Source organism: Huiozyma naganishii, chromosome 2 (genome assembly GCF_000348985.1).
Source record: "Huiozyma naganishii CBS 8797 chromosome 2, complete genome".
In the NCBI taxonomy this organism is placed as follows: domain Eukaryota; kingdom Fungi; phylum Ascomycota; class Saccharomycetes; order Saccharomycetales; family Saccharomycetaceae; genus Huiozyma; species Huiozyma naganishii.
Window position 1 is genome coordinate 712,494 of NC_035923.1, and position 27,004 is coordinate 739,497.

Sequence of the window (27,004 nt, forward strand, 5' to 3'; positions counted from 1 at the left end):
GAGAGCAAAATTGAATCAGTCAATGTACTGTTTGCAGTGTCAAGGGTCTGGACCTCTGTCAACAATATAAGTGACTGTTTGCGCACGTATCCCATACACCAAAAGTAATGAATTATTTGACTGTTTGTTGTCGTTTTCTGTTTTAAAGAAAAGAACGAAAAAAAAAAGAAGAAAACACTGTTTTCAAATATTCTACGATGTTATTTCAAAAGTGCTCATTAGTCCCTTTCAAAGTGACATTTTACTGCCGTTGCGTCAAATTTAGCGGTTTTGCAACAAAAAACTTAGCCGTTCCATAGTAATAATAACAGAAACAGCAGGAAGAATCAGAACCCGGTACCGAAAACGCGAAGAAAAAACCGTTAAACAAAATTCCCGCAAATCACAGAAAAACATGTAAATGTTGGAAAATGAGAAATGCTTCGTGCGAGGTGATGTTGAAAGTCCGGTGAAAAAAAAGGTTCAAAAAACAACGACAACTGCAGGATTCGAACCTGCGCGGGCAGAGCCCAAAAGATTTCTAATCTTACGCCTTAACCACTCGGCCAAATTGCCTAATTCAAAATTTGAAAAATTTTGTATTCTTCCCTATCAATTACTTATTTATCAAGTGTTGCTCCTTTTATTTTTAATCAAAAAAATAACTTCTTTGCAGCTCCATTTCAAATCTGGCAAGGTCTTGCCCTTTATATACTTTTTTTATTTCTGGATGTCTCGTGGGATTCTCCAGAAGGTTCTTCCTCTTTCCTGATCTCCTTGCTTTCACTTTTGCATTACTACTGTGTCCTTATCTTTTTGTTTCCTATCGGTCTCTCTCATTTTGGTGACTAATATCTTATTGAATTGCAGTCATCTTTTGGGTGCTTATGGTTGTCTCGAGGCGCACAGCCACGGTAAACTTATTAAGGTAAGGTTACCTTCTCCTAGTCTGCCTTCGGTCGAGCTCTCTAGTTAATGTTCACAATGCTTCGTGACCCCATATCCTGCGTCCAGGACATAGGATCGCATTTCCAAGTAACGTGTGTCCTATTTCAGTTATACAGTTTGAGATTACCTGGTTTCGATTTACGAAGTCTGTTAGAAGTCTAAAACATGCAGCACAAGTGAACCATGAGTGTGACGGATTTTTTCAGCAGTGGCATTTTCATCCTGAAGTGTCTTTTCTTATTCAATTTGGTTGTGAATGAAATATCACCAAGATTCACCTGATACTAGTGTCATTTTTCCTTTCCCACATGCTACTGGTTTTTGCTAGGAGATTCTAATGAGGCGAAACGTTGCACAAAATAATTAGAGGTCACTAGAGGTCTCAAACCTAAAAATGTACACCTTGCCGGGGCTCATCGGTACAGAATACAGAAGTATCAATGAAACCTGCCCGTACTTCTTTCCTTATACTATTGTTACGTTTTTTTATTGTTGTTATTTATTTATATCTATTTGGTTAGGTTCTTAAAATGATACACTAATTAAATTGCTATACTTCTAGAGAACCGCCACCCTTTACACTTTGATGCTGCACTTAGTTTTCTGGGATTTCTAGTTCACCAGCGTTGATGGCATCGATGATGTCATGTGGGTTCTTGAAGTCGACACGACAGCCGACAGATTGGGCAGTACCCAAGATTTCCTTGGTGACGGAAGCCAAGTTCTTACCAAAGGACTTTTCTCTCATTTGCTTGGCAATTGCGATGATTTCATCCAATGGGATGTTACCACTGTGCTTGACGTTCTTGTCCTTCTTTCTGTCTCTAGGTGGTTCCTTCAAGGCAGTGATGACTAAAGAGGAAGCCGATGGGACGACAGAAGCAGAAGCTTGTCTGTTTTGGATCTTCAATTGGACGGTAACCTTGATACCCTTAAATTCCTTGGTGGCCTTGGCGATATCTTCACCGACCTTCTTTGGAGAAAGACCCAAAGGACCGATCTTTGGAGCCAAAGCGGCAGAAGCACCGACTTCACCACCGACAGCTCTTAGGTATAGGTATTTAACTTCCGTTGGGTCGAACTTTGGAGGCATTGTATTTGTCGAATTAGTTGGCGAGATCCTACTTTAAAAAAAGGAAACCTAAAAAAGTATTAAAGGATAAAACAAGAAGAAGTACAAGGACTTACAGGAACCTTACCAACATTAACAGTTCTCCTCTACTAACACCTACCTACCTCTTACTGACCAACTCGCAGTTCCGGAAAGAGACCGTTTCGATAATTTTTCAGCGTCGGTTTTTTCCCGCTACAAAAAAATCGGTATGTTTACCTATTTGGGGAATAAAACAGCGCACTGCAGAAAATACTACAAAAATTGTAAAAAAAAAAAGTTGTAGCGCCTGTCAGTTTGGGGTCCGTTCAGAATGGAGGAAGCTATGTGGTGATGGATTAGCTGCGAGTATTCAGGTGAGGGAACCGCATTCTATAGGATAACTGGCTTTCAGTGACTACACTACTATGCCTTTAGCAGCTCATATGTAATATTTACTATGTGCAATGTAACAGGAGGGGAATCAAAAGAAAAAATAACGCGGTGATGTACGGATGCTAGAAGTAGTCAATTTCTGTGAGAAGTGGATCACAGATGTGAAGTGATGCACCGTAAGTCATACCCTCCCTTCAGGTCAATTTAGTTACAAGAGGTACGGCGGCTCTTCTTTTCGACCACTGTAAATAGTGGGTAGAAGGAGGACATGCCACTTTGGTGCTTAAGCGTGACAGCAAACCTTTTCGCGGCTGCGGATGGATCCACCTTCAATTTCTTGAGGTTGTCCTTGGCGTTAATGTTCATTGCGTGCGCTGAATTCAACAGCTCGCCGAAATACTCCAGGGATTCTTGTTTCACCAGTTTCGTCCCCGTGAACATTTCCCCGTTTTTGTCATTCGCTTCAATGGCCCTTATTATCCCTTTAGCGGCCTCTTCAGCGGTGGCACTCTCTTTCTCCATCAAAATCATGTTTGTCTCTACTTCAGCGACGAAATTTGCAGAACCAGGTTCCCCATCAACCACGAACCTGTTAATCGTGGATTCAAACTCCGCGTAGCTTGGTAGTTCAGGTACACCGATGGATGAAAAGGGTTTAAATCTTAAGCTGTGTATCAGTTCCGCGTTCGCAAACTGGTTCAGCATGGGCGGCTTGTTATCAATTACGCCGTGCGACTTCAATAATGCAAATTGTAAAGTTTGGAACATACTCAGGGATCTGTGTATTTTGGTGTGTGCGATCAGATAATTCAGATACTGTTTGTTCGTTTGTAATTGGCCCATCTCTGTGGACATCAGTTCCTGGTAGTCTTCCTTCAGTTTGCTCTTCTTGGGGCCCGCCTTCATTTTCTTCATCTTCTTGTTCATGGCATGGATACGATCTATTCTATTCATTATGAAACAGTGGATTTTTATCAAGCAAGAGTCAAGGTGGAAAGCCAAATAGGAAACGTACCAGAACATATCGTAACCCTCATATGGTTTATACACGTCCAAGTCGAACCCCTTCAACGTAAATTCAATCATCACCATTACTTTTAAAGTGAATACCCACGAGGCATATGGCATCAGCGGAGTAGCTACCGTATCAGAGCCACTAATGACTTCATCGTGTATCTCTGCAGAGATGAAATTAAGTTCCGCGGTTTCCAGTTGAGCTTGAACAGAATCCCATACGATCAGTTGTCTATTATAACCCTGCCTATACCTTGCCGTGTTTTGAGATGCGTTTTGGTACCAATCGAATAAGGCGTTAGCACATTCTTTCAATGCTGGAGTCAGGACTTGGAAGACTTCCGGTGAACTCTGCATCTTTTCGGAAACTTGTGTCCCCATCAAAGAGTATTCCATGAGATGCGAAAACAGGAAATCCTCTATCGAATATCTCCCTAGGATGTTCTGGTTATCGCGTACTAGAAACAATGGGAAGATGGCTCTCGCGAGAACATGTTGCTGTTTCAGTTTATTAAAGAAGTACGCAAACTGGAAGGTCTCCACGGCAGTATCTGCCTCTGAGACTCTTAAAACGGTTTTGATGCTATTGGCCATATGGATAAACCCAAGATAGTTGTTGTCCGGTTCAACGATATTTTTGGGCGGGAATTGGTTGGAACGTCTCTTTTGGATACCCATCGAAAAAGACCCTGCGGGTGGTTCTAGCTTCAAAGTATGGCTCTGCAGTGAACGAGCAAGCTCAATTAGTTCGTCCAAATACGCCGTGCTTGTTGAGTATACTGTAAGTACATCTTCGATGTGAACTAGGCACCGAACCGCCTTTAATATATGCCCCAAATGGACAGCCATAGGACTACTATCATCAGAAATAAGATCCAAACTTTTCTGTAATTCAGAAAGTATGAGTTTTTGCGGAGGCATAATATCGAACGATTGTAACCCCATTGAGTTAAAGTTCAAATCCTCCTCCTCGAAGATCACAGCCCTAAGCAGCAAACTTTTCACAAAAGCGGCAAAATAGCAGATAGCTGCAATGATATTTGTCAGAATTTGATCGTAATAAATGCAGTCCGTGTTAAACTTGAAAAGCGCTTTATCCCTCTGCGAATTGCGGATCAAAAACTCCTCAACGTATCGACAACTCAGTAACGTCGCTGGTAAACTTTGGTACTCATTTAACCATGTAATTACGGATCTGAGTAATCTATCTGCGATGGATGTGACATATTGCAATCTCTCTACATCATTCGCGCCGTGGGCACAGTCGCAAGAAAGGGACAGTTCCTCCTCAGAGAGTACTATCAGATGGGAGTCCAACTTTGGATTGTTGACCTCCAAAGCATGCGTCCCCTGAAATAAATCAGACGAGTGGACTTTGATTATAGATTGTGCATTCAATCGCTTGCATAGCTCTCTCAAGTTTTCTGTCACATTTACCATTTCAATACCGTCTCCATGTCGAACAGACAATTTATCAAGCCCATTGAGTAGATGCGCGTCCAGTACAGACTTCTCTTCACTAGCACCCATCCTACGCTAGAAAAAAACAGATAGATCCCGCTGCACTAACCGTATATCTGCCCTACCTGTCATTATCCAATGCAGGCAGGCTTCGAACTGTGATTATTTACTGCTTTACTTTTTTTTCCAACTTCGTTCTCGTACATACAAGAGATTTGCACTACGTTATTTTACGCGCGTTCTGTTCCTCCACCACCGCAGTAAGAATCGCTAGGTTGAGTTCTACACGGTGCTACTCTACCCAGTGGCAGTTCTCAGACGTTCCGAAGAAGCATGTCTGAAAATACATACATCTAATCATTATTTTTTGCACCAGTGAACACAATTCCACGTAAGAACTCTCTTCCTTTTCTTTTTAATTTTTTTACATGATTAAATAATGAAATATCGGTTTTCCGGAGAACTTGGAATGTATTTGGAACTGTAGCAGTGAAGTTGATTATCCGATTGCGTATTTCTAGTCGGATCAGCTGCATCGGTGGTTTTCAAATCCGTTGCACTTTCTATTTCTTTCTTTATTATTTGCTATAATGAGCAGTGGAGTTTTGCTTCGGTTACCGGAGTCCCTGCTGAGATGCCAGTCTTGGAGTTTTGTAAAAGGTTTACAGCAGGTGAGGTGGCAGTCGAATACCTCTGGTAAGCTTTTGAATCCACTGGAGGAATACAACAGGCAGGTGAAGATTGGTAAACTACGGGATGATTCCTACCAGAGAGGGATAATTAAATACTTTGTATCAAGTTTACATGACAAATTACTAAATTACAAGCCACCTCAAGTCGAGGAGATGTCCATCATACATGTACATAAACACAACAGCTGGCGGAGCAAATTGCTTTCGAGGATGAAAACACCCTTTGGGTCGTCCTCAGAATCTGGCGCTGAGGTCGGTGATAAAATTCCGCAAGGTATTTACCTATACGGGGATGTAGGGTGTGGCAAGACAATGCTTATGGACTTGTTCTACTCAACCATTTCTTCCCATTTGTCCAAGAAAAGAATACACTTCCACCAATTCATGCAGTATGTCCACAGAAGACAACACGAGATTGTCAAAGAATACCAGGAATACACTGCAAGCGATTCACAAGAGGTCGATACCATTCCCTATTTGGCCGCTGAGATTGCCAGAAAGGCCCGTATCTTATGTTTCGATGAATTCCAGGTGACCGATGTCGCAGACGCGATGATTCTACGCCGATTGATGTCGACTCTACTGTCGAATGAGTACGGTGTCGTTTTGTTCGCAACCTCGAATAGACACCCTGATGAATTGTATATCAACGGTGTTCAAAGGAAGTCGTTTATACCCTGTATTGAGTTGATTAAAAGACGCACCGCGGTCACGTACTTGAACTCTCCGACGGATTACCGGAAAATTTCGAGACCTACCTCGTCCGTCTATTACTTCCCTACCAGCAATTTGAAGTATTACTCCCGTGAGTGTGCTCTATTCAGACAACATCACATTGAGGAGTGGTACAAGTACTTCGCACAAGCGAAACACACGGACGATTCTACGACTGGCATTGAAAGTGTCCATAAAACGTTCAGGGATTACCCGTTGACAATCTGGGGCCGCGAGTTCAAAGTGCCCATATGTACCCCGCCCCGGGTGGCACAATTTACTTTCAAGCAGTTGTGTGGTGAGCCGCTAGCTGCGGGGGACTACTTGACGCTAGCCAAGAATTTCAACGTCGTTTATGTCACAGACATTCCGTACCTATCCATCTACGTGAGAGACCAAGTGAGAAGGTTCATTACCTTCCTGGATGCAGTGTACGATAGTGATGGCAAGCTGGCAACCACGGGTGCTGCTGACTTCACGTCGTTGTTTGTAGAGCCAGAGGCCATCTTGAACGACTACGAATTGAAGGAGGATTCACCTGCGCGGGACGCTCAATCGGATGCTGAAGTCTCCGAGGAGGACGAACTGATCAAGAAACACGGGTTTTCGAAGGAGATTGCCAAGAAATCCCAGATGTTTGCCCTAGATGAGGAGAGGTTTGCGTTTGCCCGTGCGTTGAGCAGACTCACCCAAATGAGCACTACGGACTGGGTTTCTAAGTGATCGGGGCCCTTTTCCGTTGTAAATAAGCATCAAGCATGTATATACATACGTAACAATTGAAACTCCATTTTCATATTCTTAATAGCAGCAACCGTAACTGGTACCAAATTATGTGTGTTATCGTTGATGCTGCCTCTTTGTTTTTACTTCAGTATTTGATATTTTTTTATATGTATAAATTTCCTTCCAGTTTGACATGGGAGCACGTCCTTCATGTATCTATCAAGATCACAGTGTCGTCCCCTTCGTTGATCGGTGGTGTGTCACGTAGCTAAGCATCACACATTGCAAATTTTATAGCTTACAGAATCAATGTCTGGTAACAGGGAGCAGGTCTTCCCCACGAGAATGACGTTGGGTCTGATGAAGACAAAGTTGAAAGGTGCCAACCAAGGTTACTCGTTGCTGAAACGTAAGTCCGAGGCGTTGACGAAGCGGTTCCGTGATATTACGAGAAGAATTGATGATGCGAAGCAGAAGATGGGCCGTGTGATGCAGACCGCGGCGTTTTCGCTTGCGGAGGTGTCGTATGCAACTGGGGAGAACATCGGGTACCAGGTGCAGGAGAGCGTCTCCGGTCAGAGCAGGTTCAAGATCAGGGCGCGCCAGGAGAACGTCAGTGGTGTTCGTTTGCCCCAATTTGAGTGCTACATTGACTCGCAGATTAACGACTTCAAGCTGACCGGTTTGGGTCGTGGTGGGCAACAAGTTCAACGAGCCAAGGAGATTTACACGAAGGCAGTGGAGACACTTGTGGAATTGGCCTCGTTGCAGACTGCGTTCATTATCCTTGACGATGTGATTAAAGTGACGAACAGAAGAGTCAATGCTATTGAGCACGTTATCATTCCACGGACTGAAAACACGATTGCTTACATTAATAGTGAGCTAGATGAACTGGACAGAGAGGAGTTTTATAGACTGAAGAAAGTCCAAGAGAAGAAGCAGAACGAGACCAAGCAGCTGGACGAGGAGATGAAGCTGAAGAGACTGGCGCAAGAAAAGGCGGAAGCTGGCACTTCTGGTACGGCAGGTGCAGGTGCAGGTGCCAGTGTGGAAAACGACGACAAGACACGGAACTTGGTGTCAACAACGGAGGATGACGTTATATTTTAGTGTACTCAAGTTGCCACACTTTGCACGTACGTAGTAGTATGTTACGAATGAATAAAACAGTGCAAGTCCGTATGTATGAAGTACGTATTAGTGTACTTCAAAAAGTGTATTTACATGTCCGGGATAAGAGGGTCCCTTTACCTCCACTTGAAACAGGAAGATCCGTGTCCCCCCATGTTTAATCAATTTTTCTTACCTCTTGGTCTATCCTTGACCTTCATTCTGTTCTGGTTTTTGCCTCTTCTGGTCTTGTATCCCTTTGCGAGTTGCCCCCAGGGGGACATTGACAGTTTGTTCGACTTGGACTTACCACGCCCACCCCCGTGAGGGTGGTCACATTTGTTCATGGCAACACCTCTAACAGAGGGTCTTCTGCCGAGCCACCTGGCCCTCCCAGCTTTCCCCAGCGAGGTAAGTTGGTGCTCGATGTTCGACACGACGCCAATTGTAGCGCACGCGTCAAGCGACACGTACCTGTGTTCACCACTTTGCAGCCTGATAACTGCCCTCTTCTTCGAGGGCAGTTTCGAGAGAAGCCGGGCGTACGTCCCTGCAGCTCTGCAGAATTTTGCTGGCCCAACCGGGGTGACCCCCACGTTGTGTACCACGGTCCCGATGGGGATCATCGATATAGGCAGACAGTTTCCTTTCTGTGCGGTTCTCACAGCAAGGATCGCCGGGTCCACTTTCCCGCCCATTTCCTCGAGCAGCCGTTTCGGGATCCCGCTTCTAAAGGACTCTATGACGTCTCCAGCCCTGAGCCCATCACAAGCGACAATGTACGAAAGTTCTGCGGTATCCTGATGTTTCAAGAGTGCGATATGTGCTGTTCTCCCCGGGTCGTATTCGATTCTCTGCACGATCTGCAACCCAGACTTCATCCTCATGAAGTCCACCGTCCGGAGCCTCCTCTTGTGTCCACCACCCCTGTGTCTCACGGTGATCCTACCTTGGTTGTTCCTCCCACCGTGGTTCTTTTTCGGTATTGTAAGTGCCCTGATGGGTCTGCCCTTGTACAAGTGAGGGTATATGGGATGTCTGAGCCACCTGAGCCCAGGGGATACCGGTTTATGTTTCGTCATCTGCACAACTTCCTTCGCCAACTTCCGTTTCCTCCTCACCAGTTCGTCCTGCTTCTCCAGTAGCGTCATGTCGGACACATCGGGCACAATCTTGAGCAACCTCGGCGAGACACCCACGCTGGCAATGTCATCTGCACCACTCTCACCCTCACCACTACTACTACTACTGCTTCTACTGTTGAACCGCGACAAAAAACGCTGCAGCCCACGGTCGCAACCCCACGGCTTCAGCACCGCCCTCCCAGAACCGCCCACGGGTCCCACCAGTATCCGTCTCAGCATTGATCGACTCTACAGACTCTCCAGACCACCAAAGAAGTGACAACGTCAACTGCCATCAAAACCCTAACGACAAGTTTCAACTTCTTCAAATTCGAGAATTTTTCTTGTTGTTAATTTTTTTTTGTATAAAACGGCCGACGATGCGACGACGACAACGACGATGTTTTGAGCGTTCTCTTCTTTTGCAGTTGCAGTTACAGTTGAGACAGGGCACGATGAGGGTGGGAGACAAGGTTGGTCCCGGTTTCTGGGATTAAAACTTTATCCCGTCTTTCTCCGTTTATTTCCAGGTACACAAAGCTACGTGTAAATAGACTACTACTGAACACAAGCACACTCGACACTCGATACGTATAGAAATGATGACCAAAGTTGTCGCCCCAAGCGGATCTCAACATCAGTCCTCTGTTTAAGTACATTGCAAGATACGAAATGACCGATTATATGCAACATAGCCAAACACTGAAAATTCTGAAACTATACGTGTGCGATGCGAGTCGTGTCAATGCCTATAGCAGCACACCTCTTCTTGTATTTATCATATTTCCATCTTGAATTAACAGCAAGGACAGGGCGGGACTGATGAACAAACATTTCATGCTAATCATGAAACGTCCCCTTTCCAAAGGTGGACGCAATGATTAAAGACACTTATACAATATAACACTGACCCCTTCTCCCCCGAACACACGTCGTTGCGGCCGTGCCGTGGGACCCTTCTTGTGTACCTCACAGCTCGTGTTCTAGTAGTAAGTCGCACGTATATCGCCGGGTTGGGCGTCACGCGTCTGTGTAGTCATTTTCCGGAATTCCGTTGCGGTTGATTGGTCTCGGTTGTTGGAGCAGACTGTTGGAGGTGATGAGAGTGGGGTCGGGAAGAGCAGACTACGAAGGTATAAATAGTCTCTCTGTATTGAATATTGCAGAGTCGTTACTGGCTGGGTAGGTGTGTGTGTGTCTGTCTGTATGTGTGTATCGTTCTCTCTCCCATGTAGTACTTGGATATTATATATATAATATATATTATATATAGAGGGAGAGAGGAGGTTACTGCTGACAGGACTCTTCCATTCAACAGAACCACGCACACAGGCATGCTCCAGTATTCCAGCAGAGTGTCTCTGTCAGTGGCCGCTCGGTTGATGTCGTCTAGGTCTCTGCACGCCGCTGCAGGCTCCCCAATGTTCCAGAAGTTCGCGATGGACACGCACAACGACGAACACTACTATGCGGTCAACGCAAACGAGGTGTACCAGCGGAGTAGACCCACTTTCAAGGGCGAGACTTTCAAGTTGCAGAAGGATTTGCCAGCGTTGCCCGTCCCAGAATTGGAGGAAACGCTCAGCAAGTACTTGACCTCCGTCAAACCTTACATCCAGAACGAGAAGCAGCTAGAGAGGCAGCAGTTGCTAGTGCAGGACTTCAGGGACAACTGGGGCTCACTTCTGCAGGATAGGTTACAGGCGTACGCTCGTGGGAAGAGAAACTGGATGGCACAATGGTGGGACGCACAGGCGTACCTCCAGTACAACGACCCAGTGATCCCCTACGTCTCGTACTTCTACAACCACAAGCCTTTGCCAGCGACACACGCGGAGATCGAGAACGACCCATTGCTTAAGGCTACTGCCATCGTCACCACAACGTCCAAGTTCGTCGAGGCAATCAAGGACGAGTCCCTGCCAGCGGAACTCATCAGGGGGACACCCTTTTGCATGAACTCGTTCCAGCTGATGTTTAACGGCGCAAGAATCCCGGGACTCCCCGAGGAACAGTCTGACGGGGCCATCTTCTACTCCGCGTACGAGAACAACTTCGTCGTCGTCGCACTCAGGGGGAACTTCTACAAGATGGTTACGCACGACGCGGAGGGCACACCACTCGCTCCAAGCCAAATATGGGAACAACTTTACACCATCGTCAACTTGCTGGACTCCCAGTTGAATACGGCCGGCGCGGGCGTCGGCGCACTGACGTCCCTACCGAGGGACCAGTGGCGCACGGCAAACGTCGAGCTCATTAAGGACCCATCTTCGAGGGAGTCCCTAGAGATTATCCACAGGGCCGCGTACGTGTTGTGTCTCGACCTGGACACGAAACCGGTCACGCTCGAGGAGAAGTCGAGGAACTCGTGGCACGGTGACGGAATCAACAGATTCTACGACAAGCCCGTCCAGTTCTTTGTGACAGGGAACGGGAAGTCTGGGTTCCTGGGGGAACACTCGAAGATGGATGGTACGCCCACACTCTTCCTGAACACGTTCCTGTGCCAGCAACTCGTCAAGATGGACCCAGCACAGTTCATCAGCCAGCTGAGACAGCCGATCGTCGGGGTTGCTGAACAGCCAGCACTACTCCCATTCACTCTGAGCGCACCGGTCAAAAACGCCATCGCTCAGGCTAAGGCTCAGTTCCAAGGGGTCACGCAGGAGCACGAGCTGAAAGTGTGCCATTACAACAGGTACGGTAAGAACTTGATCAAGCAGTTCAAAATGTCCCCGGATGCCTATGTACAGCAGATCATCCAGCTCGCCATATACAAGTACTTGGGCAAGCAACTGCCCACCTACGAGGCAGCCTCCACGAGGAAATTCTTCAAGGGTCGCACGGAGACGGGCAGATCCGTCACCGAGGCGTCCGCACAGTTCGTCACCAATTGGGACAAACCGGATGTCCCCTTGGACACCAAAATCACTTTACTAAGGAACGCAATCAAGGACCACGCCGCGTATCTGACCATGGCAGCGAACGGACAAGGTATCGACCGCCACTTCTTCGGCCTCAAGAACGTCCTCAAGGAGGGCGAAAGTGTACCCCTGTTCAACGACCCTCTGTTCAATTACTCTGCCAACTGGTATGTCTCCACGTCGCAGCTGTCAGGAGAGCTCTTCGACGGGTACGGATGGTCCCAGGTCAACGATGTCGGTCTCGGACTCGCCTACATGGTGAATAAGGACTGGCTCCATTTCAACATCGTCCACAAGCCGGCAAAGTCCGGTCTCGACGCGGAGAGAATTGCACTACCTTCCTCAACCAAGCCGCGGACGAGATGGCAGACGCCCTGGTGGCCACCGTCGCAACGAACACGGCGAAACTGTGAGTGTCAGCTGCCACTAAAGCTACACTCTGTCGGATCACTCAGCTCCGTAACCTTGAGAAATGATTATATAAGCAGAAAGTGAAAAGTCCAAAGCTGTAACTATAAAAAGAAGGGGTCCTCTATCTATTGCCACTCACTGAGGAAGGTTCTTTCTATTGATACAGAAGAGGTCTGTACTACACATCGTATATATATACTCGCGTATCAAGAGGAGAAATGTCTGAAACTGTTACTTTGAACAACGGCTTGACCATGCCCCTGGTGGGTCTTGGCTGCTGGAAAATTTCCCCAGATATATGTGCTGAGCAGGTCTACGAGGCCATCAAGCTCGGGTACCGTTTGTTCGATGGTGCTTGTGACTACGGTAACGAGAAGCAGGTTGGCGACGGGATCAGAAGGGCCATTGACGAGGGGATCGTCAAGCGTGAGGACCTTTTCGTCGTGTCAAAGTTGTGGAACACCTATCACGACCCAAAGCACGTCAAGTTGGCATTGCAGAGAACTCTTGATGACATGAAATTGGAATACTTGGATCTTTACTACATTCACTTCCCATTGGCATTCAAATTTGTGCCCTTTGAGGAGAGGTACCCACCTGGGTTTTACACCGGTGCTGAAGATGCCAAAAAGGGAATTCTGACAGAGGAGAAAGTGGCCCTGATAGACACTTACAGGGCAATGGAGGAATTGGTCGACGAAGGGTTGACCAAGTCCATTGGGATCTCAAACTACGCCGGTGCACTGGTCCAGGACACTCTTCGTGGGTGCAGAATCAAACCTGTATGTCTGCAGATTGAACACCATCCATACCTAACACAAGAAAAGCTAGTTGAGTACTGTAAGTTGAACGGGATCCAGGTGGTTGCCTACTCCTCATTTGGACCTCAAAGCTTTGTGGATATAGACCAAAAGTTGGCAAAGCATACTCCACCTTTGTTCGACCACCCGGTGATCAAGAAGATTGCACAAGAACATAAAGTCACGACCTCCCAAGTGATTTTGAGATGGGCCACCCAGAGAGGGATCGCAGTTATTCCAAAGTCAGCCCACAAGGGCAGACTGTTGGGTAATTTGCAAATCGATCAGGCTGTCACATTGACACCAAAGGATCTGGAAGAAATTTCCTCGTTGAATAAAAACCTTAGATTCAACGATACCTGGGACTGGACGATCTCTAAGTTCCCAAGTTTCCACTAAGTTTGGGATGTTTCTCTTGCTTTTATTATCTTTATACTCGTCATGTCGATGTGTAATGTTACAGTATAAAACTTTCCGTTATATAAGTATATGCCGTGTGCTTTATAAAGAAGGAATCAAGTGGATCTCAATTAATGTGCAATATGCCCTTCTTGTTAGTGCTACAGGTGGATCAAGAAATTGATATGGGGGAGGTTTAATCCGACGTTAAATCAATAACTTCAGAATCATTGTTGTTATTAGCACCGTTGGGATGGTCGAAACGACCCAATATCGGTGGAGATGGAGTGCTCACTGAAACGCCTAGCAAATTGCCCTCGTCTACCAATTGAGTCGGTCTCTTTCTCGGTAATATATTTGGGTACTGTTTCCTCGGTATGAATGGAGAGACGTTGCTGTTTGGTCTTCTGGTGGAAACGGGTCTCCCCTGTGTATTTGCCGGTACAGCTGACTGGTGGCTTGTTGGAATATTATCGTGTCTTGAGGAAGTGCTATTGTCGGGAGTGGCCTCTGGTGCAGGAAATGGCCCAAATAAAGACGGACCTATTTGTATGTAGGGGAGAGAAAATACAGATTCCATGTCCCGTGTTTCCGAACTGTAAGGAGCACGGTTGTCATTCATTCCCGGTTCAGGTAAGCGAGCCGACGCAAAATTCCCCCGGTTCGTTGTAAGGTTCGTAGAAGGTTGTGGTGGAGCAGCAGAGTTGCTGCTACTATTTCCTGTTGTTGCATTGGGAAGGACAGTTGGTCCTGTACTGAGCCCGAGAAGGGACTCCGATGAAAGAGTGTAATCTTGTAAAGGTGGTGTAGGAGTCGCGGACGTCCTTGAATCAACAGGTCTTGTCGGTTGCACATTTCTACTGTTGCCGTTGTATTCGGACAGTGGTAAGTCGAAGTCAGAGTCAGATTCATCCTGCAGACGATGCGGGCTCTCCATATCAGTGTTTGCCGCTGGTGTGTACTGTTCAGTTGGTTCCGTTCCGCTTTCCTCTCCGTCGCTATCGAGCGATATCACCATGTTGTCGTTTGTGTTTGAGGTCGCCGGTAGTGGTATAGATTTTGTTTGGTTCCCACCCTCTGTTTTCACTAAGGATCCAGTCCCCTCTCCCTTGCCGTTTTGTGCCTCGGATGGAGCCGGTTCCTCCTCGAGTATAGGTTTCCAAGAGCCATCCGCGGATAGCTCCACCTGTTCTACTTCCTCACTGGAGTTTTTCAGAATGTCGTCAACGTAATCCGAGATACGCAAATCGTCTACGGTAATGCGTTTGGAGCAGACGGGGCACTGCCACGTCGGCACTTGCAATTGCGAATGCAGAAACCACACAGCGTCAAAGCACTGTAGATGCTCACACCGCTTCGACTGCGCCGGGTACTTCATTCTAGTGTACGATATTGGGCATTGAAGACTCATGATTGAAGATGTCGTAATAAGGTCGTCCTCATCGTCGCCGTTCATTATGCTGTTGATGTAACGGATTGTCGCTTGTCGCGATATTCTTGGATGTTTCAACACCTGATTATTCACCAGTTCCTCTGGTGCCACTGACTCGACGATGTAGCATGCCATGAAGTATTCCTCCTTTGTATACGCGTAGATGACCTCTAACGAGTTGATTAGTTCTGGTTTCCTGATGTACGGTGTGAGGTCTGCCGGTTTAGCGGTCCCAGGTTTATTCTTCAGTCCTCTGACATTGTCCGGCACTTTTGTACCGTTGAATAGTATCTCATTTGGGGACGGGAACTCCACATGCACTTTGCGGCTCGTCTTGTTCGTACAGTTCACCAAGTTATAACAAAACAGGTACAGTTTATACTTCCCATTTTGAAGCATCTTCCAATCTGCCATCGGGAGCAAAAACCTCACTGGGGCAATTCCCCTTCCTGGCGCCTTCAGCAGTTTGTACGATGATTTGGGTATCAGTTTTATCATGTTGTAGAAGATTGAAACTTCGAATGGCACTATGTCATTCAAAGATTGTAGTTTGTTCGAGTTGAGGGTTGAACCGGGCACCCGCTGCTTGTTGCTCAACGCCATCTCTTGAGAGAACGACACTTTGTTACTCTTCAGGTCCTGCCAAAGACTCTCGTAGGAGGGCAAATCCTGTTGCCTCTTGATCTTTTCCACCAAAAGCGCTACAGCTTTGGGTCTCCATGGATCGATATGTCCCACGGACATAGACTCCTTAATGAACCCTGTAATCCGATCTTGCAGTACATTCTTGCGCCCAGTGAGTGGCAGTTGTATCGACCTGCACAGCTCTTTCAACTCAGTCACTTTCAAAGTCAGCACTGTCTCTATAGCGGCGGTTATCTCCTTCTGCAACCCGCCACCCACGCCCAGCGAAGGAGGTTGCTGTGTGTTGGTAACTGCTATCGGTGGGGCACCCACACCGGACTGTATTGCAGTGCTCCTAGACGCCATACCCTTCTACCGACTTCGTATTACACACACACACACACTCTCTCTCTCCCTCGCCCAGTTTCTCTTAGGTTGAAACGATACGTTTCCTTTCACCTCACCGTAAGTAGCTCGTTAAACACACACAAACACAAAAAAGTAGGGCAGAAAAAGAAGGTCAAGGCGGTGTATCAACAACTCCCAGCCTGCCTCTGAGATCGTGTCCCGTCTACAGAGCAGTCCTCGCACGACTCGTCACAGCAAGGTTTCCTTTAGTGAAGTCACACTGTGCCAAAAAGAGAAGTGAAAATTCGACCTTCAACGCGGTGCATGTCAAGGTGTTGAAGGGTCGTGTGAGTGTAGTATATACGGATATATGTACGGTTGGATTAAACAACGAGGACCTGTTCTTCTTCGACTTCGCAGATATCGATGATTTTCTCCTTGAGGACGGCGGTGGTGCCTCTTTCAAACTTGTAACTCTTCTGCTTGGCCTCTCTGACGTTTGGCGTTATGTAGTTTCTCAAGTATTCTGCGTCTTTACCCGTTTCCATGACACAGAGGTCCACGTTGGAACCGGACCCAAGATCGTTCCAAATACCGGCCTGGATAGCGTCTGAGGCGAGTTTGATCGCCTCCTCCTTCGACAGATCCTCCTTCCAGTTGGACTCCAACACAGCCATTGCCGCAAGGGACCCAGACCCTAGGGACAGGTAGAAACCAACGTCTGTGGAACCGTGCGCTTGCACGGAAAACAGGTGTGCCCCCGTTGGGTCCGTCCCTGCCACGATCAAGTACGCACCGATATGGCCCTGGTACTTGAACAAATGCTGCTTCAGCATCTGCAACGCGGTCACCACACGGGGTTGTCTCTTCGCGTACAACGAGTGCAACTCGACGTTGGACCCGATCAACTGCGTCACAGCCTCCGTGTCCGCAGCGGTACCGGCCCCAGCACACCATATCCGTGGGGAAATCCTGTGCAACTTCGCACAGTTCTTGTCCGCCACTATGGGGCCCTGTGTGGAACGTGTATCGGCAGCAATGACCACCCCATTGTGGAACTTCACACCGACAATGGTGGTACCCGTGGAAGTCGCCTTGGGCAGGTTAGAATGAGTCTTCGAAGCTAGGAACGCATTCCTCTGGTAATTATCAAACGACAGGCCAGCCATCTCTCCTATGAGAAATATATATGTGTGGATGATCTGGTGGCAAGTGGGTCCGTCTTCTGTCTCGCAACTTCCCGTATTCCAAACCGTGAAGTGGCAAAGTTGGAAATAAATCAATTTCTTTAAAATTGAGATTCTGAAGAGAGAGAGGCGATGAGTAGGACAAGAGGACGGGAAGCACTGGGGAGGCTGGCCCCTTTGCGTGTGGGTAGGTCTATCAATTGTGAGTTATAGATGAATACTAATAAATAGGTATTTGAATGTACGTGTATATGTAGGGGGGAGGCGAGGGATAGTCTTTCTTCTTCTAGTTCTTGGTGTAGCGGGATGAGACGTAGTCTAGTAAGATGCGTCTTCTGCCCAAGAGCGAGGAAAGTTCTATTCTGCGCTGCATGTCTGCCCAGTTGTGCGCTTGCAGGAGCACGATGAGGAAGAACTCCTCGATGATCATGGTGGGAGTGTTTGCGATCAGTTGCCCCGTTGTGCTCCACTTCATCCCTGATGCGATGCAGATCAGTGCGATGATGATCAGCACGGAGACGAGCACTGACCACTGGTTGGAGCAGGCTCTGTTGACGAAACTGCTGATCCTGTAGTTGAGCGTTCTCTTGTGCTTCGGTGTCTCTCGGTACTGTTCCGGGCACTCCAGCCCAATCTGTTGGAACAACTCCAAATCCTCGTCTGCCAATTTAGCGAAGTTCTCCTCCTCGTGTTGCACGATACGGTAGTACACCTCTCTGATGACGAACCCATCGAGGAACCCGACGAGCCCCGTGTACGTCCCGATGATGAGCCACCAGTTGTCGTCCCAATGGAGCGGTGTCCCTATGCCGATCCACACGCCGAACGCGATGATGGCGATGATGACCCCGATCCCTGTGCCGATGACGTCCGCGTACCAGTCGATGACTTTCCAACCCCAGGTCCTCTTTCTCTCATGGACCGTGATCACTTTATTCGCCCTGTTGCGTTCGCAGGGGTAGTGGTCCCTCAAACACGAGTCGATGTTGTAATCCAAGTCCATGATTTGTAACATGCACTTAGCGATGAATTTATCGTGACGAGCACGGATATTCTGTAAGAAGGTGGAATTGATGAGTAAAGAGACGGCCACTGCGGTGTTGATCTCCATCTGCCAGTCATCTGCGAATTTTTGCCCACCCTGGGGCAATGCCCCACAACCTATCCACACGAATATGCCGATCCAGTAAACGACCATTGCTGGGACGGACCCGAGCACAGCAGAGGCGCACGAGGACACCCTGTCGTACCAGTTCTCGATGGGCAAGTCCCCCGCGCTGTGTTCGTCATCCGCGGAGGCCCCCTTGTGCTGTAGGGTAGACCCGCCGACCTGCGGATCCTTCAGCAGGAAGTACTTGAAGGAAGCGAGTCTGGACCTCAATTGCGAGCACACCATGATCTGTTCGTGTGTCGACATCAGTTGCTGTCTCATGAGGAGTGTATCCCACACGTAGCACTGAATAGACTGACCGTCCTGCATGACCACCTGCCAATTGAAGGGTGCCCCGTACACGGCCCCGACAACGACCCAGCATACCAAAACCGCCCACATGGCGATAAACACGATCTGAGACCCAGCCCAGTAGACCAGCCAGTCCAGCGACTTGTCGAACCACGTCTTGTGCAGCCCAGTGAACCCAATGGAGACATCGATGCACCCGTCCCTCTGCAAATTGACATCTGCCAACTCAATCGCCGTGGACGTGTCGCTCAGCGACGTAGTGTCCACCACTGCATCTGCCGCATCCTTCTTCTCGGGCACCCCGACGACAGCAGCTGTCTCCACAGAGCAAAGAGACGCAGCATCGCCGTCTGTGCCTTTACTGAACAAGGGTGCCTGGTGGTGCAGGTCTGGTCTCTTGCCTGGATTCCCAAAAAACTTCCCAACTCTGCCCATGACAGAGAGACTCGCTTACTTAACTGCCAGGCAACAGCAATGAACAGAGAGAGAGAGACCGTTTGCCAGTACCCTTGCTTATATACGCAACAGATCCGACCACAAAGCGGCCAATCCCCGCGAGCACACACAAGCAGAAGCCCGCCCATCGCTTGGTCCTCACCCCCCATCGCATCCCAGACCGCTCTGTCCCCAGCGGTGACTACCACCGCTCGAGCCCTCGAGGTGTGCCTGCACACCTCGAGGAACAGACGCACGTGTCCCAAAGGGGCAACCGAAAAGAAAAGAGCACGCACGGGAAATTCCCAATTTGCACCCGATTTGCCTGCCGGGCCATTGTCCGCGCCGGGGCCTCGCTCCCCGCGGCCGTCTCTGGGGGCAGCCCAGATTCCCGGGTGCACTTTCCCGATCTGGACGCCGCAGTGACCGCGCTGCTCCGCTGCGGTGCGGCAATTAAACGGCTCGCTGGTAACCCGGGTTACGCGGCGGCCTGGCACCAGGCCGCCGGCGGTATCTCTTGCCTCGGGTGCTCCTTGCAGCAACCGCTTGCAGAGCGAGCACCAGGTCTATCAACCACGTAGACCTGGTGCGGGACCTGATTTCGCACGAAGAAAGAAAGTTTTTTGATCACGTGCTTGAGTTGCGGAATTCAATTCCGCAAATGGAGACCGTTTTCCATTACCCGGAACGCCTTGCTTTCTTGCACAGTGACGGATAAGCGTAGCACTATTACCTATATACATTTTGTACAGACCTTGCATTTCAAGTGCTACAGCAGTGCTGTCAATCGTAGATTATGGCTATCGCTGGCTTTTACTTAAAAAGAGCGAGGTAGGAGAGACTCTAATGGGCGGTTATACAAGATCTTTTTATATGTTAATTAATTGAGAAAAGCAGGTTTTCTGCATTATAACGTGGAAATCCCGAGGTGCAAATATAGAGGTTGATAATGTGAATCGAGTTATAATTGGCCAAGTCTGGGGGAGAATGTTCATGGAACACCATGTTGTTATAGCATTTTCAGCACGTACTTAGCACTATCCTATCACGTGCCATCCCGTAGTGATCACGTGTACATTCCGGCACAATTCCGCACCTGCCAATTTTAATTCCACACCAGGTTTACCGTGGTTCAACCACTGGTTGAACCACGAATGGCACGTGACAGACAAGGCGTGCCGACGCAAGCTGATATGTAGCAGGAGAAGTCACTCATGTACAATGTATAAGAGGGCGAACTAATGCGTCACTTATCACATACACTAGGTCTTGCGAAGTCAGAGACATCCTTTACAGTCTTGGAAACTTACAAGTAGAAGGGGTGTTACCCGGGCGGTGCTGGGAAGAACGCGAGATGTAACCTTGTACGAAATGTTGAATTCTGCGTTGCTGTGCAGTTTGCAATATTGGCTAAAGCATACGCAGAGATGGCTTCCATGTACGTTGTTGCAAAGGCTTGAGGGGCTGCTAGTGGTAGTGGTAGTGGTTGCTGTTGCCGTTGTTGTCTAGTAGCCATGGGGAAGAAGGCAGTGCAGTCAGGTGTGTTGCCTCCGCTTCGCTCGATCTTGAAACACCCAACGGTGAAACAGACGGATGTGATAGCGAAGATAAGGGAGAGACCCGTTTTGGGGATGAGGGGCACAGGGTACGCTCCCAACGTGCAGCAGCCGCTGGGGTCGAGGAGGGAGCCGCGCCAAGTGGAGGTCGTTGACGTGGAGAGGATTATCGCGAGGAGTGTCCCGCAGAGACAAGACGGTGCCCTTGCAAGTGCAAAGGCGCAATTGCGGATCAAGTATTTCTCAGAGTCCCTCAGACAGGAGGAGCAACGGTTGGTCAAGTGTGCGGAGATGATCCGTGAGAAACAGGAGAAGATGGAACAGCAACGGGAATTGGAGTTGAGGGAACTCGCTAGGGAGAAATTGTCGGACTTGACTATCCCAAGTCTCCCGCACATTATATCCTCAGAGGTGCCCTTCATGCGAGATAGAACTCCAGAGGAGAAACAGTTGCTTGCGGCGAAGAGAGAGTACAACAGAAACTACAGAGAGTATTTGACTCGCCAAGAAAAGCTCGAGAAACTGTTGAAGTTGTACTACGCAAGCGAAGAGTTCATAGTCACAGAACAGCAACTGACGTCCCGGCTGGACAAACTCATCCCGATCAGAAGACTCGTCACAAACATAGAGGAGACTAGAAGGGCACACTTGGAGACTCAGCTCGCCGACTCCTTGTTCGGTACCATCCAACAGCAGAAACCGGGGGTCCCCATGGTCAGGGAGTACTTGGACGACTCTGCGAAACAGTTCGCTGCAGAGATGGACGCAAAATTGTCAAAGTAAACATCACTGAAAACATATTCCACACGGATCTTGTACATACACATACACTCTATATATATCTAACCTCACTCTTCACTGCTCCTCCCGCGGCGTAATCAACGTTATATTGTCGCCCTTCAGCAGTATTCTCCCCAGTGTGACACTCTTCTCCCCTATCTCCCTCCCAGTGGCTTTATCCAGCGGTACCTCCTCCGCTTCATCGACCACAACGTTCATAAACTCATCAAACCCACGGATCTTCCCGCGGATCCGATACGAAACTTGCTCAAATAGCCATATCGTCACTGACGTCTCGTTCTGCAGGTAGTTAAATATACAATTGATGGGTGGGACAGCGGCCTTCATTTTTGCCTGTCGCTCTCCTCTTGCTCACGAGAGTCTCCGACTTTAAAGTTTCTTGATATTTTTTTGTTCAAATTTTTACATTGCAGTGATGGCCCACCCCACTGTGATTGACAAGGGTTTGTACAGTTGGTAGTAGGCTTCTCCCCCCCATCGCCAATGTTTTCCGTCGATACTGCGCTGAATTTCGTGTCCTCCAACGCGGCAAGGGACGAAAAGGACAAAGCGCTGCAGTTTTTGGAACAATTCCAAAGGTCGAAGGACGCATGGGGTCAGTGCTACGGATTGTTGGAAAACCCAGCAGAAAATGCACAACTGCAAGTGTTCGCTGCCCAGACGGTGCGGAACAAAGTCACTTACGATCTCAGCCAGTTGGAGTCGCCACTAGAGTTGTCGCAGTTCAAGGACACGCTGCTGACTCTGCTGGAGAAACATACAAACAGACTCGTGCTCACACAGTTGAACGTTGCACTGGCTAGGTTGGCCATGCAGCTCGTACAATGGAGGGACCCCGTCAGAGAGATTATTCAACATTTGAACAGCACCCCGGGGACTTTGCTCATCTTCTTGACCGTCTTGCCCGAGGAGACGCTGGGCATCGGGTCATTGCCCATCACAGAGGACGAGTATAACTCAAGGGTGCACGAACTGATAGAGGACATATCCGAGGACGTTTTGAAATTCCTAGTGGTTTGCGTCCCCAACATATCCACAACGGGAAACCCCTATGGGAACGCAGCTCAGGAGGTCAGACTCGAACAAGTGTTGAGATGTCTCACGTCCTGGGCACTCGAATTCCCATTGGAACAGTTCTTGGCGGTGGATCCGCTGATCACGTTAGTGTTCGATTCATTGCTAAACGGGGCCACGGAGGAGGCAGGAGCAGACACCTTCGACGCAGCTGTGGAGTGTCTGTGTGTCATACTACGTGAAAGCAGGGACACAGATAACGAAAACCTCGTGTTAGCACTGTTCCAACAGTTAATGTCGCTACAGATGAAACTGGTCCCCAATCTGTCGCAGCTAGATAAATTGACCATCGAGGACGCAATTGACTTGGAGATCCTAGAAGGTCTGACACGTCTGTTCGTAGAAGCCGGGGAGGCCTGGATTATGTTCATATGTCGCAACCCGCCAGTCTTCAAAGACCTCGTCTCAGTCCTTTTGATGCTCACATGCAAAAACCCAGATCTAGACATCGTTTCGTACACGTTCCCCTTCTGGTTTAGTATGAAACAAAATTTAGTCCTCGCACGATATGCGGAGTCCAAACAGTTCTTCAGGCCCACTTTCGTCGATTTGATAAACGGGATCATCTCCCACTTACAATACCCTGACCACGCGTTCTCGTCCAAGGAAAGCGAGGATAAATTCAAGGAGTTCAGGTACCATATGGGTGACGTGCTCAAAGACTGTACTGCTGTCGTAGGAACCGTGGATGCCCTGAGCCAACCGCTTGGTAGGATTAACCAATCGATCCAGGCGGGCAACATCGAATCCCAATGGCAGAGTATCGAGGCACCATTGTTCTCCCTGCGGACGATGGCACAGGAGGTATCCCTCACAGAGAACAAAATTTTGCCAGAGATCTTCCAGTTGGTCTGTAATTTGCCAGAACATCCTAAAATCAGGTATGCAACCACTTTGGTCCTTGGAAGATACACAGAATGGACCGCCAAACATCCCGAGCATTTAGAGATGCAGCTGAACTATATCTTCAACGGATTCGAACAAGTCAAGGCGAGCAGCACGCGAGACTCTAAGCAAACTTTGGACATTATAACAGCATCTTCGCACGCTTTGATGTACTTTTGTTCAGATTGTGCTGCACTGCTGAGTGGGTTTATGGATCAACTGGTAGATTTTTACTTTAACGTCCAAGACATCCTCTCGTTGGATATTGAGTCTCAGTTCGAGCTATGTCAAGGGTTAAGTGCTGTGATTAACAATCAGCCAATTGATACCGTTGCTCTACCCTTTACCAAAATAATGGACGATAACTTACAGAAAATACAAACCCTTATAACACAGTGGAAGTTTTCACCAAGCGGCTACAATAAATTAATTGCAGATCGCATCGATTTGATGTATGCCCTGTTGGAAGAGTTGAAACCAAGGTTTGATTACCCACAAGAGGGGAGCGACCCGATCATCCCCTGCATCGCTCAAATATGGACCGCGTTGAAAACGATCCTCATCGATGATAACGCCATCTCAGACGCAGTGATAGTGGAGAGATCTTGTAAATTTTTAAGAAGGTTATTCGAAAAGTTTCACGTCTTTTGTGAACCACTGCTACCTTCCGTGGCTGAATTTTTGGTGCAAGGGTACGCTTTGACAGGGTTCGGCTCGTTTTTGTGGTGTTCCGGTTCTATCATCGTGGTATTTGGTGACGAGGAGTCCTTCCCTATTCCTCCAGCGATGAGAAATGCTGTTTGGGCTTTTGCCGTATCGCAATGTGAAACTTTCGTTATCAACTTCAATAAGATGGATACCGCTCAACTGAACAACTACTACGAGATCGTTATGGACTTTTTCTCTATGGTTTCTGATTTGATCATGTTTTATCCGAAGGAATTTATCTCAGCAACAGAGCTGCTGGGTAACGTGGTGACTGTTGCCATTGCAACGGTGAATAAACTAGAAAACTACGACGCCTACCTGTACGTCCTGCGTTGTTTAGATGATATCATATCCTGGGGGTTCAAGACCCCTCCCATTTCCACCATGGCTATCGAAGTTGTTCCTGATGAATGGAGACAGCAGATCGTCAATGAGGTCATATTGAAGAGGGGTGTGCCGCTTGTTGTTGCCCTGTTTGGTGGGTTGGTCACTGTGTTCAAGGAAAGTTCACAATCTGATGCCATTGGATGCATTGTGAAATGTTTCAGATTGGCCACCGAAGCCAACGGTAACGACGCATCAATCTGCAGTGAATATATCAGCCAAGTGACAGAACAGCTAGGTGGAGTGACGGAACAGGAAAAAAATAATTTGAATAAATCTGTCATCGAGGGGTTAAGTGGTAGGGATTATAGGAAGGTCAGGGAAAGTCTCCGTACATTCATTGAATGGTATTTAAGGAAAAACATAAGTTCACGGATGGAGTAACTGGCCAAGACATTCCTGTCTTTATAAGCATGAAAGAATATAGAAAAACTGAGTTTTATATTTGAATTAATTGTTAGACGTATAAAAAAGGACGTAGCATACTTGCATTAGGCTTAAACGTTTTGGTGATTCAATTTGTTCAAGACCTGAGGATAGGCTCTGAAAATTTCATCAAATCTTTCTGGATAGGAATGTTGGAACACTTCTGGGTCGTTACCAAGGGCAATGAAAAATGTTGCCGTTCCTGACCTGATGACTTCATTTGCAATATTGGAAATCTGCAATGTGATAACAAACGCAAAAGCGATCAACGCTCCGTTGTAACTACCGTTGCTATTATAATCTGGCTTGGTGTACCGTAGGTACAAAAAGGCGAGTAAAGATACAATGTAACTGCAGAAGACGGTGTAGAAGGCTAGAGCTGTATTGATCAAGTTATCGTTGATCAAAGCGTCTAGCCCCTTTTCTCTAATCATGTACCAGGTTTCCTTTGCCGCTCTCAAGTACGGTTTCCCGTATAGTGCAATGAACGAGTACGCATAGTGGTTGAAATATTGTGCCATCCATTGTAAAAACCCAATTATCCAGTCGATAATCATGAACACAATCCGCACGGCATTCCCCAGATTCCCATTGGTAGCCAACCCCTGTTTGATCAAATTGAGAACCTGTCTAAAAGTTTCAATCAACGATACAATTAGCGAGCCAAAGCAGATGGACCCGAATGAAGTAGTCATCGCCCTCTTGAAGGATCCAAACGCGGGCCATTTGGGCATACCTTGGTCAGATTTGAACATGTAGTACCACGAACCAAACACACCTGAAACAGTCATGTGGATCACATTTCTAATGACCTCGGATATGTAGTACCCGCAGAAAAAGACGAGCACTAGGATACCGATAAGTTTGGCGTGGGAGCAATTACCACCAGAGACGTCACAGCCAGGGTTGTTCCCTGTATCATCATACTTGATGTATGTTGCCACGATGACCATTGAAAACAGAGCAGCAAATGCACCACCGACGATTGTCCCCATTACAGAGATCGCAAAAGTCTGTGGACAGGCCTTCATACCGTCTATGACCGTCTTTAAGATGGCAACTGCCAGTGGAATCCTGTGTCTCATTCCCCAGTAGCAGTAGGCTGCAAATAGCGTGAAAACCAAAAACACAATGGCAGCAGACCAGTAGTGCAAAGAGAAGTACATGATAGATGTAGCCAACCCGGAAATAATGTTGAGTATGATCCCGCATACGATGAAAACTCGTGGGTACAACCTACACAACGTGAGCCCCAACATAGCTAAGCACAGCCCTAGAACACAAACGAAAGCCAACAAGATTGCCGAATTAGTGTTCAATGTTCCTGTATCACTTTCGGTGTAAATTCCAGAACCAGTTTGGCCGTACGTATGGGACCACGCTCTCAGTGTTATACTTGCAATTACAATAAATGCACAGCATGTCAGTATAAAAAAGATAGTGAACGGCCAATCGTTCCACCTCGCCTTTTCCTCAATAGGGAACGCATCTGCATAGGACTCTACAGGTGCCCCTCCAGTTTTGGAGTTCACATTATAGTAAGGGTCTTGGTTGAACTGATACCCATTGTTGCCTTCCGGTTGAGGCCCGTTCTGAGAAGGTTGGTCCTGCGTGGGCGGATATTTTGTTGATGCAGAGCTGTCACAAGTTTCTGGCTTGTTTAGTTTGTTGTCGTCTACTCCACCATTCATCTGTGCATCTGGAGATGGTACAGGAGGTCTGTCGTACTTTTCGTCCGACATTGTATAGTTTACTTTTTCTTAGTGTTCTCTTGGTAGTACTTCTGTTGCTGGGAAAACTAAACCAGAAAGAAGCGAGCACAAAAAAACGGAATAGGAGAGTAACTTAAATATCGTCTAAGTTTGTCCACACTTCCGTGAGGGGGAAA

The 27,004-nt window shown here is 47.7% G+C and overlaps 14 protein-coding genes and 1 non-coding gene across 15 annotated transcripts; 6 read left to right on the forward strand and 9 right to left on the reverse strand.

Annotated features, from left to right (window-relative positions):
• Window positions 1-473: 473 nt before the first annotated feature.
• On the reverse strand, window positions 474-555 carry KNAG0Btrna8S. Its single transcript has one exon. It is a non-coding gene; the product is annotated as a tRNA-Ser (tRNA).
• A 967-nt stretch (window positions 556-1,522) lies between these two features.
• On the reverse strand, window positions 1,523-2,020 carry RPL12A (60S ribosomal protein uL11; the record flags this gene model as incomplete). Its single annotated transcript, XM_022606356.1, has 1 exon — window positions 1,523-2,020. One exon carries the CDS (start codon window positions 2,018-2,020, stop codon window positions 1,523-1,525), a length of 498 nt encoding a protein of 165 aa, XP_022463059.1.
• A 597-nt stretch (window positions 2,021-2,617) lies between these two features.
• Window positions 2,618-4,957, reverse strand: MAK10 (Mak10p; the record flags this gene model as incomplete). Its single annotated transcript, XM_022606357.1, has 1 exon — window positions 2,618-4,957. The coding sequence occupies one exon, from the start codon at window positions 4,955-4,957 to the stop codon at window positions 2,618-2,620; it is 2,340 nt and encodes a 779-aa protein (XP_022463060.1).
• Window positions 4,958-5,478: 521 nt separating this feature from the next.
• AFG1 (Afg1p) lies at window positions 5,479-7,017 on the forward strand (the record flags this gene model as incomplete). Its single annotated transcript, XM_022606358.1, has 1 exon — window positions 5,479-7,017. The coding sequence occupies one exon, from the start codon at window positions 5,479-5,481 to the stop codon at window positions 7,015-7,017; it is 1,539 nt and encodes a 512-aa protein (XP_022463061.1).
• A 312-nt stretch (window positions 7,018-7,329) lies between these two features.
• VMA8 (H(+)-transporting V1 sector ATPase subunit D) lies at window positions 7,330-8,133 on the forward strand (the record flags this gene model as incomplete). The annotated part of the gene is made up of 1 exon (XM_022606359.1): window positions 7,330-8,133. One exon carries the CDS (start codon window positions 7,330-7,332, stop codon window positions 8,131-8,133), a length of 804 nt encoding a protein of 267 aa, XP_022463062.1.
• Window positions 8,134-8,315: 182 nt separating this feature from the next.
• Window positions 8,316-9,497, reverse strand: RML2 (mitochondrial 54S ribosomal protein uL2m; the record flags this gene model as incomplete). The annotated part of the gene is made up of 1 exon (XM_022606360.1): window positions 8,316-9,497. The coding sequence occupies one exon, from the start codon at window positions 9,495-9,497 to the stop codon at window positions 8,316-8,318; it is 1,182 nt and encodes a 393-aa protein (XP_022463063.1).
• Window positions 9,498-10,591: 1,094 nt separating this feature from the next.
• CAT2 (carnitine O-acetyltransferase CAT2) lies at window positions 10,592-12,679 on the forward strand (the record flags this gene model as incomplete). Its single annotated transcript, XM_022606361.1, has 1 exon — window positions 10,592-12,679. The coding sequence occupies one exon, from the start codon at window positions 10,592-10,594 to the stop codon at window positions 12,677-12,679; it is 2,088 nt and encodes a 695-aa protein (XP_022463064.1).
• A 134-nt stretch (window positions 12,680-12,813) lies between these two features.
• On the forward strand, window positions 12,814-13,794 carry GRE3 (trifunctional aldehyde reductase/xylose reductase/glucose 1-dehydrogenase (NADP(+)); the record flags this gene model as incomplete). Its single annotated transcript, XM_022606362.1, has 1 exon — window positions 12,814-13,794. One exon carries the CDS (start codon window positions 12,814-12,816, stop codon window positions 13,792-13,794), a length of 981 nt encoding a protein of 326 aa, XP_022463065.1.
• Window positions 13,795-13,990: 196 nt separating this feature from the next.
• Window positions 13,991-16,216, reverse strand: NFI1 (SUMO ligase NFI1; the record flags this gene model as incomplete). The annotated part of the gene is made up of 1 exon (XM_022606363.1): window positions 13,991-16,216. One exon carries the CDS (start codon window positions 16,214-16,216, stop codon window positions 13,991-13,993), a length of 2,226 nt encoding a protein of 741 aa, XP_022463066.1.
• A 365-nt stretch (window positions 16,217-16,581) lies between these two features.
• On the reverse strand, window positions 16,582-17,367 carry PUP1 (proteasome core particle subunit beta 2; the record flags this gene model as incomplete). Its single annotated transcript, XM_022606365.1, has 1 exon — window positions 16,582-17,367. The coding sequence occupies one exon, from the start codon at window positions 17,365-17,367 to the stop codon at window positions 16,582-16,584; it is 786 nt and encodes a 261-aa protein (XP_022463067.1).
• A 304-nt stretch (window positions 17,368-17,671) lies between these two features.
• On the reverse strand, window positions 17,672-19,282 carry FET4 (Fet4p; the record flags this gene model as incomplete). Its single annotated transcript, XM_022606366.1, has 1 exon — window positions 17,672-19,282. One exon carries the CDS (start codon window positions 19,280-19,282, stop codon window positions 17,672-17,674), a length of 1,611 nt encoding a protein of 536 aa, XP_022463068.1.
• Window positions 19,283-20,796: 1,514 nt separating this feature from the next.
• Window positions 20,797-21,621, forward strand: PET123 (mitochondrial 37S ribosomal protein mS26 PET123; the record flags this gene model as incomplete). The annotated part of the gene is made up of 1 exon (XM_022606367.1): window positions 20,797-21,621. The coding sequence occupies one exon, from the start codon at window positions 20,797-20,799 to the stop codon at window positions 21,619-21,621; it is 825 nt and encodes a 274-aa protein (XP_022463069.1).
• A 72-nt stretch (window positions 21,622-21,693) lies between these two features.
• Window positions 21,694-21,966, reverse strand: SME1 (mRNA splicing protein SME1; the record flags this gene model as incomplete). Its single annotated transcript, XM_022606368.1, has 1 exon — window positions 21,694-21,966. The coding sequence occupies one exon, from the start codon at window positions 21,964-21,966 to the stop codon at window positions 21,694-21,696; it is 273 nt and encodes a 90-aa protein (XP_022463070.1).
• Window positions 21,967-22,122: 156 nt separating this feature from the next.
• On the forward strand, window positions 22,123-25,074 carry MTR10 (mRNA transport regulator MTR10; the record flags this gene model as incomplete). Its single annotated transcript, XM_022606369.1, has 1 exon — window positions 22,123-25,074. One exon carries the CDS (start codon window positions 22,123-22,125, stop codon window positions 25,072-25,074), a length of 2,952 nt encoding a protein of 983 aa, XP_022463071.1.
• Window positions 25,075-25,187: 113 nt separating this feature from the next.
• Window positions 25,188-26,858, reverse strand: PNS1 (Pns1p; the record flags this gene model as incomplete). The annotated part of the gene is made up of 1 exon (XM_022606370.1): window positions 25,188-26,858. The coding sequence occupies one exon, from the start codon at window positions 26,856-26,858 to the stop codon at window positions 25,188-25,190; it is 1,671 nt and encodes a 556-aa protein (XP_022463072.1).
• Between the last annotated feature and the right edge of the window lie 146 nt (window positions 26,859-27,004).